The sequence below is a fragment of the Gorilla gorilla genome, chromosome 6, assembly GCF_029281585.2.
Source record: "Gorilla gorilla gorilla isolate KB3781 chromosome 6, NHGRI_mGorGor1-v2.1_pri, whole genome shotgun sequence".
In the NCBI taxonomy this organism is placed as follows: Eukaryota; Metazoa; Chordata; class Mammalia; order Primates; family Hominidae; genus Gorilla; species Gorilla gorilla.
In genome coordinates, this window is record NC_073230.2 from 89,276,451 (window position 1) to 89,296,276 (window position 19,826).

The 19,826-nt window shown below is 46.3% G+C and overlaps 1 protein-coding gene and 1 long non-coding RNA gene across 2 annotated transcripts; one reads left to right on the forward strand and one right to left on the reverse strand.

Annotated features, from left to right (window-relative positions):
- Positions 1–3,246: 3,246 nt before the first annotated feature.
- On the reverse strand, positions 3,247–4,233 carry LOC129534771 (uncharacterized). Its single transcript, XR_008681472.2, has 2 exons — positions 3,914–4,233; positions 3,247–3,414 (listed from the first exon to the last, which is right to left on the reverse strand). It is a non-coding gene; the product is annotated as an uncharacterized lncRNA (long non-coding RNA).
- A 29-nt stretch (positions 4,234–4,262) lies between these two features.
- FAM200A (family with sequence similarity 200 member A) lies at positions 4,263–10,532 on the forward strand. The gene is made up of 2 exons (XM_019030963.4): positions 4,263–4,544; positions 8,301–10,532. Exon 2 carries the CDS (start codon positions 8,400–8,402, stop codon positions 10,119–10,121), a length of 1,722 nt encoding a protein of 573 aa, XP_018886508.2. The 5' UTR covers positions 4,263–4,544; positions 8,301–8,399; the 3' UTR covers positions 10,122–10,532.
- Positions 10,533–19,826: the final 9,294 nt, after the last annotated feature.

Consider the following 19,826-nt stretch of genomic DNA (forward strand, 5'->3'; position numbering starts at 1 on the left):
GAGGTTGAATTTCTTAAAGAAAAAGTCCAGAAATAGATCTAGATACATACAATAGCTGATTTTTTATAAATTACTAAGGTAATTCTGCATCTAGCTAAGCTGAAAATTAGGCCGAGGATCTGTTTGTAACAGTGACAGTAATGTAAAGGAGACCAATTGTGCAGACTCGGCAGGTCCCCTGAGTCAAAGTCGTGGGTCATACAGGGAGAGGGTGGGATCCTGAGACCTGTTCTCTGTCACAGTGTAGTCCGCAGGAACTTTACCCAACCATCATGATGGTCCATATATTGATGACAAATGCTAATACTACCCAGTGAGCAGCAAGTGACAAGGGTCATAGATATCCTAGTAAGACTTCTTACTAAGGCAGTACAGAAACCTGAAGATATGGGCACTTATCAAATGGATGAAGTTTTGGTGGGGCCCAGTGGTTTGGGGACATCACCCAAAGGTAAAAGAAAGTTGTTCCACCTTGCACCCTCTAATCCCAAAAAAATTGGTACAGGTCCTGGTGGGCCCCTTTGGATTTGGGAGGTAGCATATTCTGCACCTGAGAAAACTGTTCCAACACATGTATTAGGTGACCTAAAAGGCTTCCACTTTTTATTTATTACTATTTTTTTTTTCTTGACACGGAGTCTTGCTCTGTAGCCCAGGCTGGAGTACAGTGCCGTGATCTCGGCTCACTGCAACCTCTGCTTTCTGGATTCAAGCAATTCTCCTGCCTCAGCCTCCCTAGTAGCTGGGATTACAGGCGCCCGCCACCACGCCTAGCATTTTTGTATTTTAGTAGTGGAGGGGTTTCACCATGTTAGCCAAGCTGATCTTGAACTCCTGACCTCAAGCAATCCACCCACCTCGGCCTCCGAAAGTGCTGGGATTACAGGCGTGAGCCACCATGCCCGGCCAGCTTCCACTTTTTATTGGGGCAAGAGAGCGCTCTATAGTAAATCCAAGCAACAGTGCAAGCTTACTTGCAAATTCAGTGGTTCCAGAAATATCCTTGATGGATACAGGTGCTGTATGGAGTTGCTGGCAAACCCCAATAAGAGTGTGCATTCGTGTGCTAGGGCTCCTATAACAAAGTACCACAAACTGGGTGGCTTAAACAACAGAAATCTGTTGATTCACAGTCTGGAGGCTAGAAGTCAGAAATTAAGGTGTGGTTCCTATTGAGGCTGTGAGAAGGAATCTGTCCATGCCTCTCTCCTAGTTTCTGGGGATCTGCTGGATATATTTTGCATTCCTTGGCATCGTAAGAAGCATTTTCCCAGTCTTCACCCTCATCTTCATTTGGCATTCTCCCTGTGTACTATCTCTAGACTTCCCTTTTTTATAAGGATACCAGTCATTAGATGAGGGACCCACCCTAATCCACTATGACCTCATCTTAAGTAATTACATCTGCAATGCCTCTATTGCCAAATAAGATCACATTCTGAGGTTACGGGCTAGAACTTCAACCTGTTAATTGGGGATGAGGTGGAGGTACAATTTAACCCATCATAAAGAGTCACAGCACAAATACCTAAGATTCTGGAGCAAGGTCATGCCTTCTAAGGCAAAAAAACAAAACAAAACCCACGTTTCCAAACTCCCAGGTCACTTACCTCTGCTCTACTGCCACCTCTCCCATAAACTTACACCTATGGCCTTATAGAAGTTCCCTACAACTAACTGATGGAGACAGAAGAGCCTTGGCCTCTGCACAGATTGGGGATTGGGTCAGTTCAGCATGTTGGCATCTTCCAGAAACAGACTGTTCTTCATTACAGCCCCATTCGCGTTGCCCTGAAGCATACTGGTGAAGAAAAATTATCTCAGTGAGCAATGGTACATTTGGTCACCCATGCCATATTTTGGAGGAGGTAGCCTAAGGTACGGATATGCATTGACTCCTAGGCAGTGATGAATGGCTTGGCTTGTTGGTTAGGGACCATCTTATTGTTTATGCAATAGGCTTATGAACAGAGACCATGGTAGCAGGGATAGAGGCTGTGCATGGTCCCAACAATATGGGCTACCTCTTATTTTTCTTTTTCTTTTTTTTTTTTTTTTGAGACAGAGTCTCGCCCTGTTGCCCAGGCTGGAGTGCAGTGGTGTGATCTCAGCTCACTGCAGCCTCCACCTCCCAGGTTCAAGCAATTCTCCTGCCTCAGCCTCCCGAGTAGCTGGGACTACAGGCACACACCACCATACCCGGGTAATTTCTGTATTTTTAGTTGAGACGGTGTTTCACCATGTTGCTCAGGCTGGTCTCGAACTCCTGAACTTATGATCCACCCACCTCAGCCTCCCAAAGTGCTGGGATTACAGGTGTGAGCCACCGCGCCCGGCCAATATGGTCTACCTCTTACCAAGGCTGATGTAACTCTCACCATGGTGCAGTGTCCAGCCTGCCAGCATTAGAGACCAACACTGAGTCTTAGAGATACCAGCTACCACCAGGTTGAGTGCATCAGATCCCTTTTACCTTGGAATGGGCATCAATTTGTTCTTACCAGAATTGATATATGCTCTAAATGAGCTTGTCTTCCCCAACTACTTTGCCTCCAGCAGCACCACCATCTGAGAGCTTACAGGGTGCCTTATCCATTGACATACCTGAAACTAAGGAACCCACCGATAGCCAAGGAGGTGTGACAGTGAACTCGAAGCTACAAAATTCATGGTGCATACTCATCATCCAGAAGCAGCTAGCCAGATAGGGTTTTGGAATGGCCTGTTGAAGACTGGGCTAAATTGCGATTAAGATGTAATGCCTTGCAAAGTTGGGAGCAGTTCTTCAGGATATGGTATATGCGCTGAAATGCATTGGGCCAAAATGGATATGTAGTATTGTGTCTCCAGTAGGACTATGTGCATACAGGAGTAGCCTCTATTACTATCACACCCAGCCACTCGCCTGTAGAATTTGTGCCTCCTCGCTCCGAAATCTGGAGCCAGCTGGGTTATGATCCTCATTTCCAGGAAGAACATTTCCTCTAGGAAACATTAAATTGTGCCACTGAACTGAAAACAGAATACCACCAGGCCACTTTGAGTTTCTTGTGCCAGTAGGTCCGTAGGCAAAGAAAGGAGTCGTTATAGAGATGCCTACAATTCCTGCCACATGCACAACATAAATACAAAATCATATACCCAGTCAGCTGCATTCAGTAATCTGCCTTCCTGGACCCTTTAGGCACTTCAGTGTAGGAATGGGGACAGGGGTGGGGAGCAGAGACTTTAGACAAAGAAGAAAAATACAGTGTGTAGCAATGTAATGGCTCTTAGCGATGACTTGGAACACTGGAAGGAAATATGAGGATGTATCTGGAGGAATAAGTTCTGAGACTATGATGTCATCACGGAGGACTGTAGGTTAGAGAGCCAGCCAGTGATAAAGGAGCAAACATTGGACTTGACGGTGCCCTAGGAGGAAAAAAAAGATGGACTCAAGTGGATTATTGAGAAGACTCGTGGGTAGGTAGAAAATGGCAACCATAGCAAGATCAAACCCCCTAAGGAATGGAGCATTAGAGAGGGTCTAGAAGGTAATTCGGGATACCACGTAATCATAGGCTCTGTATCAGGTAGCCGTTCCTTTTGTAGGCTTTTCTCTTATTGGGCTGTACCACAGACTTGCCCAGAACTTTTAGAGTCATGCCCCAGCCATTCAAGGTCTCAGTTACTGTTTTATAAAAGGTGAAGTTATTCTTGATCTAATCATAGAAGCCCTAATAATTATTACAATAACACTTGGACAGCAAAAACGCCTCAAATTCAACTTATTTCACCGTTGCTAATCTGAAAACTCCCTGGAAACATAAGGCAAACTCAGAATTTTATAACTATCTAGTGTTGGAAAGAACGTCTGTTGCCTATAGATCAAGTATTTGAAAATACTACCCATTCAACTGGCAATACGTACATAATCAGCGTCTCAAGAGACAATCTCTTCGATCTGTGAAACCATTTATTCTTGATCTTCCTGTCTCCACCCTCGTTTCATTCAGCTCCTCTGCCACAGACAATCACTATTTTTATTGTAACTATTACAATTATTGTCATCAAGAAAAATAGAAGGAACATATAAGTTTCTGAGCAGGGCGGTATAAAGGGAAATTCATCCCTTTTTCCCCGCCCTGTGCACCTCCTCGGAGCGGACAAGCTGAGAAGCAAGATCCCCAAACTCGAGATTAGAGCCCTACACAGGGATGCAAAGTCCTCCCGCGATCCTAGAGAGGACCCCGAAGCGGAGCGCAGCTCCGGAAGGCGGGTGTGACGCACTTCCGGCTTTTGTGACGCTTTCCCTGGGCTCGGAAGGCCTGGGGGCTTGGATGTGAGTCTAGTGCTCCTGGTCCCCAAAGTCACAACCCCTTCTATCCCAGCACCCCAGACTTCTCCGGGCGGGGACAGAGTTGGACGTGCACGGCTGTGTCCTGCAATCCCCTCGCCACGACCGCCCGGGACGGAGTGGAAGCGGGTCCGTGCCCCCGTTCCTCGCGCCAGCCTCGGCGGTGGCAAGCGCTGTCCCCCAGCAGAGGTGTCCCTGGATACAGGTGGGAAGGGAACGAAGTTTTGGTTTCCGGATTGGAGACACCCCTGGGACTGGAGAGAGGCGGTCTGCGTGTCCCTTCTGGACCCCCGGTCCTGGTGTTTTACCCCAAAGACGCGCGGACAAAATGACCCCAGTCAGATATCTGTGCTCCCCAGTTGTGCCCACTGGTTTTTCTTGTGGTGGGGGCTTTTCTGGTTTCCTGGGTACCCCGAGTTGTAAAATTCTGTCGATCTTACACGATACCAAGTGCCATTGGCCTTATAATTTGTTTCATTCGGATGGGCTCGTTAAGCCAGTGTCCGCGGATGGTATGTTCACCTTCAAACCCAGTACCATTATGGTGGTGATTAGAGTGAAGGCCGGGCGCAGTGGCTCACGCCCGTAATCCCAACACTTTGGCAAGCCTAGGCAGGCGAATCGTTTGAGGCCAGGAGTTCTGAGATCAGCCTTGCCAACCTAGAGAAACCCTGTCTCTACTAGAAATACAGAAAATTAGACGTGGCGGCACACGCCTGTAATCCCAGCTACTTGGGAGGCTGAGGCAGGGGAATCGCTTGAACCCGGGAGGCGGAGGTTGCAGTGAGCCAGGATCGCGTCACTGCACTCCAGCCTGGGAGACAGAGTGAGAGAGTGAGACTCTGTCTCAAAAACAAAAAAAGAGAATGTTTGAAGCCTACTGAATAAAGAAGTGATTTGGATGTAATAGGAAAAGCTCATTTACACTTCACCCTTTCCTTTCAAGACTTTAGGAAGGGGTCTTTTTGTTTCTTTGGTTGGTTTTTTTGTTTTTGAGACAGAATCTTGCTCTGTCGCCCAGGCTGGAGTGCAGTGGCGCGATCTCGGCTCACTGCAACCTCCAGCGCCCGAGTTCAAGCTTCTCCTGCCTCAGCTTCCTGAGTAGCTGGAATTACAGGCGCCTGCCACCATGCCTGGCTAATTTTTGTACTTTTAGTAGAGACGGGGTTTCGCCATGTTGGCCAGGCTGGGAAAATGAACTCCTGACCTCAGGTGATCCGCCCGCCTCGGCCTCCCAAAGTGCTGCGATTACAGGGGTCAGCCACCACGCCCTGCCGGGAAGGGTTTTAAATGAGCAATTTCGGACATGGGGGGTTTTCAGTTGTGGGAGGTATCTATGCTTGACATCGAGGGATAAAGGAGAGAAGGGAATTTGTGGACGGTGCAGCAGACCATTGGGGACTGGTACCAGTTCTGCCATTGATGTTCTTGGATGAAACACAGACCCACCAAGTCTCAAATGTGTCCTAAGTAAAGTAAAATAGATTATCTCAAGGTCTCTTCCAATTTTGGAATCTGCCGATAGACTGAATTTAACATTCAGCTAAGCAAAACCTATGGCCCCACATTGATTTCCATTTGTGCCACCAACATACAGAAAGTTACTTGCATTATTGAGAGAGGCTAAGTGACACAGTACCAAAGAAAAGGGGTTCATTGGCCAGGTGCTCGGGCTTGTAATCCCAGCACTTTGGGAGGCCGAGGTGGGTGGATCACGAGGTCAGGAGTTTGAGACTAGCCTGGCCAACACAGTGAAACCCCGTATCTACTAAAAAGACAAAAATTAGCTGGGCATGGTATTGGGCGCCTGTAATCCCAGTTACTCGGGAGGCTGAGGCGGAAGAATCACTTGAACCCTGGAGGCGGAGGTTGCAGTGAGCCGAGATCGCGCCACTGCAGTCCAGCCTCAGCAACAGAGCTAGACTCCGTCTCAAAAAAAAAGGGGGGGGTTCATTTAGTAAAGTCAGGTAATAACTTTTTTTAAGTTTTTTTTATTATTTATTTATTTTTTTTATTATACTTTAAGTTCTAGGGTACATGTGCACAATGTGCAGGTTAGTTACATATGTATACATGTGCCATGTTGGTGTGCTGCACCCGTTAACTCATCATTTACATTAGGTATATCTCCTAATGCTATCCCTCCCCACTTCCCCCACCTCATGACAGGCCCCACTGTGTGATGTTCCCCACCCTGTGTCCAAGTGTTCTCATTGTTCAGTTCCCACCTGTGAATGAGAACATGCAGTGTTTGGTTTTCTGTCCTTGCGATAGTTTGCTCAGAATGATGGTTTCCAACTTCATCCATGTCCCTACAAAGGACATAAACTCATCCTTTTTATGGCTGCATAGTATTCCATGGTGTATATGTGCCACATTTTCTTAATCCAGTCTATCATTGATGGACGTTTGGGTTGGTTCCAAGTCTTTGCTATTGTGAATAGTGCCGCAATAAACATAACATGTGCATGTGTCTTTATAGCAGCATGATTTATAATCCTTTGGGTATATACCCAGTAATAGGATGGCTGGGTCAAATGGTATTTCTAGTTCTAGATCTTTGAGGAATCGCCACACTGTCTTCCACAGTGGTTGAACTAGTTTACGGTCCCACCAACAGTGTAAAAGTATTCCTATTTCTCCACATCCTCTCCGGCACCTGTTGTTTCCTAAGTCAGGTAATATCTTTAAATCCACTAAACTCACATGAATGGTGAAATATTGCAGTGTACTAAAAGCAAACAAACAAATGAGGGTGTTTTGTCAATCCCATGTGTTGTGGAAATCTCATTCTCCCTCCAGAATAATTCATGGATCTATGTAACATGAACATGTTTCAGTATTCATAATACTGAATAATTATACAGCTTAATTTCTTATTTTTAAGAAATACAAGTTCTCATTTTTTTCCCTATGCCCCAGTGGATCATCTTGTGTACCCTATGTACTCTACCTGATGGGTTTTTTTTTTTTTTTTTTTTTTTTTTTGAGAGAGTCTTGCTCAGTCGCCCAGGCTGGAGTGCAGTGGCCCAATCTCGGCTCACTGCAAAGTCTGCCTCCCATTCTCCTGCCTCAGCCTCCCGAGCAGCTGGGACTACAGGCGCCCGCCACCACGCCCAGCTAATTTTTTTGTATTTTTAGTAGAGACAGGGTTTCACTATGTTAGCCAGGATGGTCTCGATCTCCTGACCTCATGATCCGCCTGCCTCAGCCTCCCAAAGTGCTGGGGTTACAGGCGTGAGCCACCGTGCCTGGCCTTGATGATCATTTATAAGAGTGACTAGATCGGCCAGGCATGGTGGCTCATGCCTGTAATCCCAGCACTTTGGGAGGCTGAGGCAGGCGGATCATCTGAGGTCGGGAGTTCGAGACCAGCCCTGACCAACATAGAGAAACCCCATCTCTACTAAAAATACAAAATTAGCCAGGTGTGGTGGCACATGGCCTGTAATTCTAGCTACTTGGGAGGCAGAGGCAGGAGAATCACTTTAACCTGGGAAGTGGAGGTTGCAGTGAGCCAAGATCGTGCCCTTGCACTCCAGCCTGGGCAACAAGAGCGAAACTCCATCTCAAAAAAAAAAAAAAAAAAAAGAATGACCAGATCACTTTTTAGAGTTGGCAGTGTAGCAGCATATTTAGGACACTCGCTTCAGACTTGGATTTGAGTGCTGGTTCTATACTTACTGTGGGTTGTTAGATACATTTAATCTTTCTGAACTTTTATTTTTCATCTGTAATATAAGAATAGTAATTATGTGAACCTCATTAGGTTTCCCTGGGTATTAAATGAGTGGCGTATATAGTACAGCAAATCTCCCTGACACACAGCCAACATGAATGACAGTTGCTCATCATTTACCATGTCACACCACTAGATTTAGTGAATTGTTTTGTATGAGTTGTTAGCCCAGCAATACCATGTTGCTTTTTAATACTGCTGTTATGTTTTTCTACCCTGCAGGATAGCAAAACCTGATCTCATAAAACCTAGGTCACAAAGGACAGCCCTGCAAAACAGACCCTATTTGGATCAAGTGAGCCAGTTCCTGGAACCTGAATAATGACTCCTGAATCAAGGGATACTACAGATTTGTCTCCAGGGGGTACCCAGGAGATGGAAGGCATCGTGATAGTGAAGGTGGAGGAGGAAGATGAAGAAGACCATTTTCAAAAGCAAAGAAACAAAGTAGAGTCATCGCCACAAGTTCTCAGTCGCTCTACAACTATGAATGAGAGAGCCTTATTATCATCGTATTTAGTTGCATATAGAGTGGCAAAAGAGAAAATGGCTCACACAGCAGCTGAAAAAATTATCCTTCCAGCATGTATGGACATGGTACGGACAATTTTTGATGACAAATCAGCTGATAAACTAAGAACTATACCTCTTAGTGATAATACAATATCTCGTCGAATCTGTACGATTGCAAAACATTTGGAAGCAATGCTTATTACACGGCTGCAGTCCGGTATAGACTTTGCAATCCAACTCGATGAGAGCACTGATATTGCAAGTTGTCCCACACTCTTGGTTTATGTCAGATATGTGTGGCAAGATGATTTTGTAGAGGATCTCTTATGTTGTTTAAATTTAAATTCACATATAACTGGATTAGATTTATTTACTGAATTAGAAAACTGCCTTGTTGGTCAGTATAAATTAAACTGGAAACATTGTAAAGGAATTTCAAGTGATGGAACAGCAAATATGACCGGAAAACACAGCAGACTTACTGAAAAATTGTTAGAAGCAACCCACAACAATGCTGTTTGGAATCACTGTTTTATTCATCAAGAAGCTTTGGTATCCAAAGAAATTTCACCAAGTCTAATGGATGTATTGAAAAATGCAGTGAAAATTGTTAATTTTATTAAAGGAAGCTCACTGAATAGCCGACTTCTCGAAATATTTTGCTCAGAGATTGGAGTGAACCACACCCACTTATTGTTTCATACAGAAGTTCGTTGGCTTTCTCAAGGAAAAGTATTGAGCAGAGTATATGAACTCAGGAATGAGATTTACATTTTTCTCATTGAAAAGCAATCTCATTTGGCAAATATTTTTGAAGACGACATTTGGGTAACAAAATTGGCATATTTAAGTGATATTTTTGGCATTCTTAATGAATTAAGCCTGAAAATGCAGGGGAAAAACAATGATATATTTCAGTATCTTGAACATATTCTAGGATTCCAAAAGACGTTATTATTGTGGCAAGCAAGACTTAAAAGTAACCGCCCTAGCTACTATATGTTTCCAACATTATTGCAACACATCGAAGAGAACATTATTAATGAAGACTGCTTAAAAGAAATAAAATTAGAGATATTGTTGCATCTCACTTCTTTGTCTCAAACTTTTAATTATTACTTTCCGGAAGAGAAATTTGAATCATTAAAGGAAAATATTTGGATGAAAGATCCATTTGCTTTTCAAAACCCAGAATCAATAATTGAGTTAAACTTGGAGCCTGAAGAAGAGAATGAATTATTGCAGCTCAGTTCATCATTCACACTAAAGAATTATTATAAGATATTAAGTTTATCAGCATTTTGGATTAAGATTAAAGATGACTTTCCACTGCTAAGTAGGAAGAGTATATTGCTGTTACTACCGTTCACAACTACGTATTTATGTGAACTAGGATTTTCAATCTTGACACGATTAAAAACAAAGAAGAGAAATAGGCTCAATAGTGCACCAGATATGCGGGTAGCATTATCTTCATGTGTTCCTGACTGGAAGGAACTTATGAACAGACAAGCACACCCATCACATTAAATAAAATCTTTACAAAATTCTGTGTTTAGCCAGGTGTGGTGGCTTACGCCTGTAATCCCAGCAGTGGGAGACTGAGGTGGGCAGATCACTTGAGATCAGGAGTTCGAGACCAGCCTGGCCAACATGGTGAAACCCCATCTCTACTAAAAATAGAAAACTTAGCCAGGCGTGGTGGCATATGCCTGCAGTTCCAGTTACTTGGGTGCCTGAGGCAGGAGAATCTCTTAAACCAGGAAGGCAGAGATTGCAGTGAGCTGAGATAATCCCACTGCATTCCAGCCTGGGCAACAGCGTGAGACTTCATCTCAAAAAAAAAAAAAAAAAAAAAAAAATTGTATTTGTACTTTTAAAGGGATTTTGCAGTATGTTGTATTTAAACGTTAATAAAATTATATTTGCAATTAACTAGGATTTTATTTTTCTACATAGTATGTTTCATGAAACTCATTTCAGTTACATGAATGTGTGTATGTGTACAAGGTTATTATATAAAATATATGTCCTGTGAATTACTGTCAAGAATTTTGAAAACTAAGAGGCCAGCACAGTGGCTCACACCTGTAATCCCAGCACTTTGGGAGGCCAAGGTGAGTGGATTGCTTGTGCCCAGGAGTTTTGAGACCAGCCTGGGCAACACACTGAAATCCCATCTCTACAAAAAATACAAAAATTTGGCCAGGCTTGGTGGTGTGCACCTGTAGTACCAGCTACTCGGGAGGCTGAGGTGGGAGGATCACTTGAGCCCAGTAGGTCGAGGCTACAGTGAGCTGTGATCGTTTCACTGCACTCTAGTCTGAGCAACAGAGCAAGACCCTGTCTTGAAAAAAAATTTTTTTTTAAATACTGCTTTTTTTTTTTTTTTGGAGACAAGAGTTTCACTCTTACTGCCCAAGCTGGAGTGCAGTGGCACAATCTCGGCTCACTGCAACCTCCACCTCTGGGGTTCAAGCAATTCTTCTGCCTCAGTCTCCCAAGTAGCTGGGATTACAGGCACGCGCCACCATGCCCAGCTAATTTTTTTTGTATTTTTAGTAGAAATGGGGTTTCACCGTGTTAGCCAGGCTAATCTCAAACTCCTGACCTCAGATGATCCACCCACCTCAGCCTCCCAAAGTGCTGGGATTACAGGCATGAGCCACCAGGCCCAGCCTAAATAGCGCTTTTAACACTTATTTTTATACTCAAATCTGTTTCCCTGTCCACTGCCATCGCCTTGCTTCCTCTTTTCCATCAGAGCCTTGTTGATGTTCTGTTACTCCCTGTCTATGTGCTTTTCCTTTTTTGTTCTAATTCCAGGAAATGAGTCTTTTTTTTTTTTTTTTGAGATGGAGTTTCACTCTTATTGCCCAGGCTGGAGTGCAGTGGTGCAACCTCAGCTCACTACAACTTCCACCTCCCGGATTCAAGGGATTCTCCTGCCTCAGCCTCCCGAGTAGCTGGGATTACAGGTGCCCGCCACCACATCCGGCTAATTTTTTGTATTTTTAGTAGAGACGGGGTTTCACCATTTTGATCAGGCTGGTCTCGAACTCCTGACCTTAGGTGATCCACCCACCTCAGCCTCCCAAAGTGCTGACATTACAGGTGTGAGCTACCATGCACCACTGGAAGCGAGTCTTAATGCCAGTCTTGGTTTAACAATATGCTGGGTTTTTTTAGATGGGCATGTGTTATAATTCAGCTAATGAGACATTTAGGCCATCTATCGGGATATTTCTGTGACTTCCCCTGTTCTCAAAAAGGATACAAGAGGCCAGGTGCAGTGGCTCCCACCTGTAATCTCAGCACTTTGGGAGGCCAAGAAAGGTGGATCACTTGATGTCAGGAGTTTGAGACCAGCCTGGCCAACATGGTGAAACCCCATCTCTACTAAAAAAAAAATACAAAAATTAGCTGGGTGTGGTGGTGTGTGCCTGTAATCTCAGCTACTCGGGAGGCTGAGGCAGGAGAATCGCTTGAACCTGAGAGGGAGAGGTTGCAGAGAGCAGAGATTGTGCCACTGTACTCCAGCCTGGGCAACAGAACGAGACTCTGTCTCAAAAAAAAAGGCCAGACACAGTGGCTCACACCCATAATCCCAGCACTTTGGGAGGCCAAGACAGGCAGATCGTGAGGTCAAGAGATCGAGACCAACCTGGCTAACATGGTGAAACCCTGTCTCTAACAAAAAAGTTAGCTGGGTGTGGTGGCGCATGCCTATAATCTCAGCTACTTGGGAGGCTGAGGCAGAAGAATCGCTTGAACCCGGGTGGCAGAGGTTGCAGTGAGCAGAGATCGCACGACTGCACTGAGCCTGGCAACAGAGCAAGACTCCCCCCCCCCCCCCCAAAAAAAAAATCAGGACACAAGAGGATAATGATGATGGTGATTTGTTTGTTTGTTTGTTTTAGACAGGGTCTAATTCCATCACCCAGCTGGAATGCACTTTGCAATCACGGCTCACTGCAGCCTCTTCCAGGCTCAAGTGATCTTCCTGCCTCATCGTTTTAAATTTTTTGTAGAGACGGGTCTTACTGTGTTGCCCAGGCTGTCCTTGAACTCCTGGCCTCAGGTGGTCCTCCTGCCTCAGCCTCCCAAAGTGCTGGAATTACAGACGTGAGCCACTGAGCCTGGTCTGAAATCCAATTTTTAATGTTGCCTCAAAGATACTGAAAACATAGTGAGGGACAAATGGCACGTCTGTTGGACACATCAGACAGTGGCCATCGATTTGCTAGTTTAGCCATTCACTGGGGTACAAGGTGAAGCCTGAAGTTTTCCAAACTTCAAACTTGAAGTTAAAGTGCTTCTATCCACTTCCAGGGGTTGGTGCCCCTGTGCCAGACAGAGCAAACGGGTGGTAGCTGCTCTTCAACCCCTTTCTCTTTTTCCTAGGCCCTCTGCAGCCCCACCACACTTGGTCCCCACGCTGACCGGCTAAGGGTGTGTTGGGCCCGCCTGAGGCCCAAGCCTTCCCTCTGCCCAGAGCTGGGGACCCCTGTCCAATGGGCACTCCAGCTCACAGACCCTCGGTATTAGGTGGCTCCTTCGTAGACCACGGACAGAGCCTGAGCCGCAGAACAGAACCCACACCCGGGCGCAAACCACTACTCAGGGCTGCTTCCTGGGATAGCGAAGAAAGGCTTTGGGAGTGGGCGCACCGAGGGCGCAGGGCGCTTCTCCTCCAGGTCCTCGGCTCGGCCACCCCGGTCCGGCAAATGGCGGAACAGACCCAGCCTGCCCTTCACTGAGCACCACTGGGAGCTGGTGCCCCTGCCTCGGCCACAGTCGCGATCTCGGAAAATCCAGAGCCTGAACTGTAGTTATGCAGAAGACTCCAGTGCTCCATACCCACCCTGGGTGGCAAGGCCTGCAGGTGAGCATTGTGAGCATGCGGTTGGCGCCTGCAGTGAACACCTCCGTCCCCCATCCTGGGTGCCCCGTGCGCGTGCCCTACCCAACAGCTTCGCCCAGGCGCGCGCGGAGTCTGGAGCGTGGGGCACAAGCAAAAGGGACGGTAAGGCACCTGGACCCCGACCCGGAGATGCTGAAATTAGGGTTTTTGACGTGGGACAGGTGGAATTGGAGTTAGAAGGTGAGTGTTAGCAGAAAGTCCCAGAGACAGGAGTCAGGAGACCCAAGTTATTCGTGGGACTGTCACTCCCTAACCGAAGTGGCCCAAGATTTCTGTGAGGCTATACTTTTTTTTCTTTTTTTTTTTTTGGCGGGGCCTGGGGTGGGAGGATGGCAGACAGACCCTTTCTCTGGTGCCCGGGTTGGCATGATAACAACTCACTGCAGTCTCAACCTCCAAGGCTCAAGTGATCAGGAATTCAAGACCAGCCTGAGCAACATAGCAAGACCTCAACTCTACAAAAAATTTTAAAAATTAGGAAGGCTCCAGTGGTGCATCCATAGTCCTAGCTATTCAGGAGGCTGAGGCAAGAGGATCACCTGAGCCCAGGAGTTCAAGGCTGCAGTGAGCTGTGATTGTGCCACTGCACTCCAGCCTGGGCAACAGGGAAAGACCCTGTCTCAGGGGGAAAAAAAAAAAAAAAAAAAGACTAGATTTCCTTGGTCATAAGCAACAATACCCAGCAAAGGAAAGAAACCACTATTCCAAAGGTGTGTGTCTTGTGAATAATATACCACATGAGCGAAGACATCTGGTGTTTTCCTTCACCCCAGGATTAATTACATGGTGTTGAATAGATAGCCCAGGCAGGGGAGACAGTGTGTGTTTTCACTTCCCATATCCTATCTTCACATGTCAGCCAGTGGAAAAAATACTGAGCAAGGGTCAGGGATGTCGAGACCAAGGGAAGATTCCCTGATAGGAAGGGACATAACGCTTGAAATGTAACAGGGTTATCTAAGCCACAAATGCTGATTTTAGGGTGACCTCTGAGAGTTTTCTCTTGACCTCCACTCATCACTCTTTGGCTTTATTTGCTGGCCCTGGCTAAGCACGTGGGCTCCCTCAGGGAAATATCATCGAGGTTAACAATCATGCTTAGGTTTTTAAGAAATACAAGTGTCTTCTGTACTAGTACTGAATGATTATTATGTAGAGAATATATATCATCAAAGCAAAAGGGAAAAAAAATAAGGCCGGGCGTGGTGGCTCGTGCCTGTAATTCCAGCACTTTGGGCAGCTGAGGCGGGTGGATCACCTGAGGTCAGGAGTTCAAGACCAGCCTGGCAAACATGGTGAAACCCCATCTCTACCAAAAAATACAAAAATTAGCTGGGCGTGGTGATGGGTGCCTATAGTCCCAGCTACTCGGGAGGCTGAGGCAGGAGAATCGCTTGAACCCAGGAAGTGGAGAGTGCAGTGAGCTGAGATCATGCCACTGCACTCCAGCCTGGGGGACAGAGTGAGACCCTGTCTCAAAAAAAAGGAAAGGTAATTTTCTTCCCTCTTTTTTATTATTACTTTGAGCTGCCAAAGTACTTTTTCTTTTTGCCTACTTTCTCATTTGTAGTGCGGACTCTGTAAACATGCCTTTTCCCCACTCTCTAACATGCCATCCATGCCTGGTAATGCTTTGGTATTCTCTTACTTTAGGTATGTTTGTTTCACTACCCCCAGTGCTCCTAATGCAATTCCCCTCAGCCAGTTTTTCCTCTATGTCCCTTCTTTTGGAATTTTCAGATAGCCCTAGTGAGTCCACAGACATTCTGAGATTGTGCATCAGACTCAAAATATGGACTTTTCTGGGGGAAAGGCCAGTGGATTTCAACAGATTCTAAGAAGGCTACCTTATCCCCAAAATGTTAAGACCAATTGCTTTAGGAAGTCTTTAATGTTCTTATGGGTTTTTCTTCCTAAAGAGACAGCAGGGCCAGGTGTAGCAGCTCATGCCTGTAGTCCCAACACTTTGGGAGGCCGAAGTGGGCTGAAGTCAGAGGATCGCTTGATCTTTTGCCCAGGAGTTTGAGATGAGCCTAGGCAACATGGCAAAACCCCATCTCTACGAAAATGCAAAAATCAGCCAGGCACGATGGTGTGTGCCTATGGACCCAGCTACTCAGGAGGCTGAGGTGGAAGGATTGCTTGAGGTCGGGAGTTAAGAGACCAGCCAGGGCAAGATGTGAGAGCCCTTCTCCTCACACAAAAAAATTAAAAATGACGGTGAGCGCCAAGAATGATGGTGAGCACCTGTAGTCCCTGCTGCTCAGGAGGTCGAGGTGGGAGGATCACTTGAGCCCAGGAAGTCGAGGGTATAGTGAACCACAGTCACACCATTGCACTCCAGCCTAGGTGACAGTGTGAGACTCTGTCTTAACAACAACAACAAAAAAGCAGATTTTAATCATTTCCCCCTTTTTACAAATGGAAATAACTCAATGTAAAAATTAACTGCTTCATATTCCAATTGATCGCCTTAGAGCTATACTGTTCCATCGATGTCAGGTTCACGACTATGCCAACTGTCATGCCCAGGGTCAGGTTGCAACTCATGCTGAGGTCCAAAGGGAGTGGGTGGATGAGCAGATAGCTGAAAACACTCAGGGGGCCGTAGGCAGGTGAAATGTAGTTTTATTTAGCAGCTCTCATCAGCAGCTCACTTACACTAGTTCTCTTATACTGTCCGCCTTGTCTCAGCTGCTTAGTCAGGTGGCTCCCACACACAGCTGTGCGGCTGGCTCTTCAATACCAGCTACTTAGGAGGCTGAGGCAGGAGAATTGCTTGAACTCAGGAGGCAGAGGTTGCAGTGAGCCGAGATCGTGCCACTGCACTCCAGCCTGGGCGAGAGAGTAAGACTCCACCTCAAAACAAAAAAAAATCCTTAATTTGCTAATATTCACAAAGGAGAATACACTTGTGCATTCATTTCCCAGGTCTGCTGTAACAAAGTACCACAAACTGGGTGGTTTAAAACAATAAAAATGTATTGTCTCTCAGTACTGGAGTTTAGAAGTCAGAAACTAAGGTGTCAGCAGGTCTATGCTCCCCCTGAAACTTGCAAGGGAAACCTTGGCTCTTCATAGCTTCTGGTGGTTTGCTGGCAATCTTTGGCATTCCTTGGCTTGCAGCTGCATAACCCCAGTCTCTGCCCCTGCCATCACGTGACCGTCTCTCTTGTGTGCCTGTGTCCACACAGTCAGCTTCTCATAAGGACATCAGTCACTTTGGATTAGGGGCTCATCCCATCCCAGTAAGGATCTTGTCTTTTTTTTTTTTTTTTTTTTGACACAGAATCTCACTCTGTTGCCCAGGCTGGAGTGCAGTGGCGCGATCTCAGCTCACTGCAACCTCCGCCTCCCGGGTTCAAGCGATTCTCCCTGCCTCAGCCTCCAGAGGAGCTGAGATTACAGGCTCCCACCACGCCCAGCTAAGTTTTGTATTTTTAGTAGAGTCGCGGTTTCACCATATTGGCCAGGCTGGTCTGGAACTCCTGAACTCAAGTGATCCACCTGCCTCGGCCTCCCAAAGTGCTGGGATTACAGGTATGAGCCACCATGCCCGGCCGAGACCTTGTCTTAACTAATTACATCTGCTATGGTTCTATCTCCAATAAGGTCACATTCTGAGGTACTAGGGGCTGGGACTTCAATAATTCCTTCTGGCTGGGGAGAAGTGGAGAACACAGTTTATGACAACTTGTAATTTGCACCTATCTAATCACACCAAACAGATCTGAAAGAGTTGTCAAAAAGAGGCTAATATCCTGATAAGGGATGGCCAATATGAATTTATATGAAACATGGTAAGAAGGGGCATAGTTTGGCTTCAAGCCAAACTTGAAGTAAAGTAGGACTTCATTTTTAAGGAGGCAAAAATTCCTGTTGAAAGTCTTTGCTTTCACCTTCACCCCAATGGTTTTTTTTTCTTTTTTCTTTCCTTCTTTTTTTTTTTTTTTTTTTTTGACGGAGTCTTACTCTGTCGCCCCGGCTGGAGTGCAGTGGCACGATCTCGACTCACTGCAACCTCCGCCTGCGAGGTTCAAGCGATCCTCCCACCTCACCCTCTTGATTAGCTGATAATACAGGCGCCTGCCACTACACCCAGCTAATTTTTTGTATTTTTAGTAGGGATGGAGTTTCACCACGTTGGCCACACAGTCAGCTTCTCATAAGGACATCAGTCACTTTGGATTAGGGGCTCATCCCATCCCAGTAAGACCTCATCTTCTTTTTCTTTTTCATCAGTTCAAGACTGATGGTCCTCACTCTCGACCTCAAGTGACCCACATGCCTCGGCCTCCCAAAGTGCTGTGATTACAGGCATGAGCCACTGTGCCTGGCCCACCCCAATGTTTTAAAGAGACTGGCACAATGCTGCAGAAGAATTCTGAAACACTATTCCATTATTTCATTTATTTATTTATTTATTTGCAATAGGGTCTTGCTCTGTTGCCCAGGCTAGAGTGCAGTGGTGTGATCATAGCTCACTGCAGCCTTTAATTCCTGGGCTCAAGTGATCCTCCCACCTCAGCTTCCCAAGTAACTAGGTCCAGATGCGTGCAGCATCACACCCAACTAATTTATTTTATTTTTTGTAGACGGTGGGGCACTGGCAGAGTAGGGAGGATCTCACTATGTTGCCCAGGCTGATCTTGAACTCCTGGGCTCAAGCAATCCTCCTGCCTTGGCCTCTCAAGATGCTGGGATTACAGGCATGAGCCACAGTGCCTGGCCTTATTCTGCCTATTAAAGACAGCACCTTTTAATGGCTGTTGGTTTAAAGAGTGTATGAACCAAGCATGATGGCTCATGCCTATAATCCCAGCATTTTTAGGAGGCAGAGACAGGAGTATTCCTTGATCCCAGGAGTTCAAGACCAGCCTGGGCAACATAGTGAGACCCCATCTCTACCAAAAATAGAAAATAAATAGCCTGGTGCGGTGGCCCATGTCTGTAATGCCAGCACTTTGGGAGGCTGAGACGGGTGGACTGCTTGAGCTCAGGAGTTTGAGACCAGTCCGGGCAACATGGCAAAACCCTGTCTCTACCAAAAATACAAAAATGAACCACGTATGGTGGCACATGCCTCTGGTCCCAGCTACTTGGGAGGCTGAGGTGGGAGGATCGTTGGCACCCGGGAAGTTGAGGCTGCAGTGAGCTGTAATCATGCCACTCCACTCCAGCCTGGGTGACAAAGCGAGACCCTGTCTCAAAAAACAAAAAACAAACAAACAAACAATGGTCCCCATGGCCACATGCCCACTGCTGCACCTCTGGCTGTAATGTGAATGGTCTGGGGTGATGTTATATAATAACCAGCCCCTGCAAACCAGGATAGCCACTACCAAGCTTCTCAGTGATGCTGATGGCCCCCCAACCAGGGCATTCCTTGGAACCTTGGTAAACAGAATGCTCTCCAGACCCTCTTAAGGAACATAACTGAAGGTGGGTTGCTTGGTCTTATCTTCTAGTTCCATCCTAGTTTGCGTATGTATGAATCTTTGGATCCCTTTGTTAAGTCCGCCATGGTTTTGTCATCTCTATGTCATTTAATGTGGGCCACTGACTTTTCTAAGCTTACAAGAATCACTCCAAGGCCAGATGCAGTAGCTCATGCCTGTAATGGGAGGCCGAGGCTGGAGGATCACTTGAGCCCAGGAGTTCGAGACCACTCTGGGCAGCATAGGGAGATACCATCTCTCCAAAAAATGGGGTTTTTTTTTTTTTTTTTTTTGAGACGGTGTCGCTCTGTCAACTGGGCTAGAGTGCAGTGGCGTGATCTCAGCTCACTGCAACCTCTGCCTCCCGGGTTCAAGCGATTCTCCTGCCTCAGCCTCTGGAGTAGCAGGGACTGCAGGCATGCGCCACTATGCCCAGCTAATTTTTGTATTTTAAGTAGAGACCGGGTTTCACCATGTTGGTTGGCCAGGATGGTCTCGATCTCTTGACCTCGTGATCTGCCCGCCTCAGCCTCCCAAAGTGCTGGGTTTACGGGCATGAGCCACCGCGCCCAGCTAAAGTATGTTTTTTAAAAATTAGCCACTCATGGTGGCATGTGCCTGTAGTCCCAGCTATTCAGGAGGCTGAGGTGGCTAGACCACTTGAGCCCGGGAGGTCAAGGCTGCAGTGAGCTGTGATTGCACCACTGCACTCTAGCCTGGGCAGCAGAGCAAGACGCTGTCTATAAAAAAATTAAAAAGCTACCAAGAAGGTCCTCTGACACACACTTGGCATTAAATTGGTGGTTATTTGCCCTGTCATTTTCTTCTCTTCAAGGAGTCAGTGACTTTCAGCAAGAGCCACCCAATTCCATA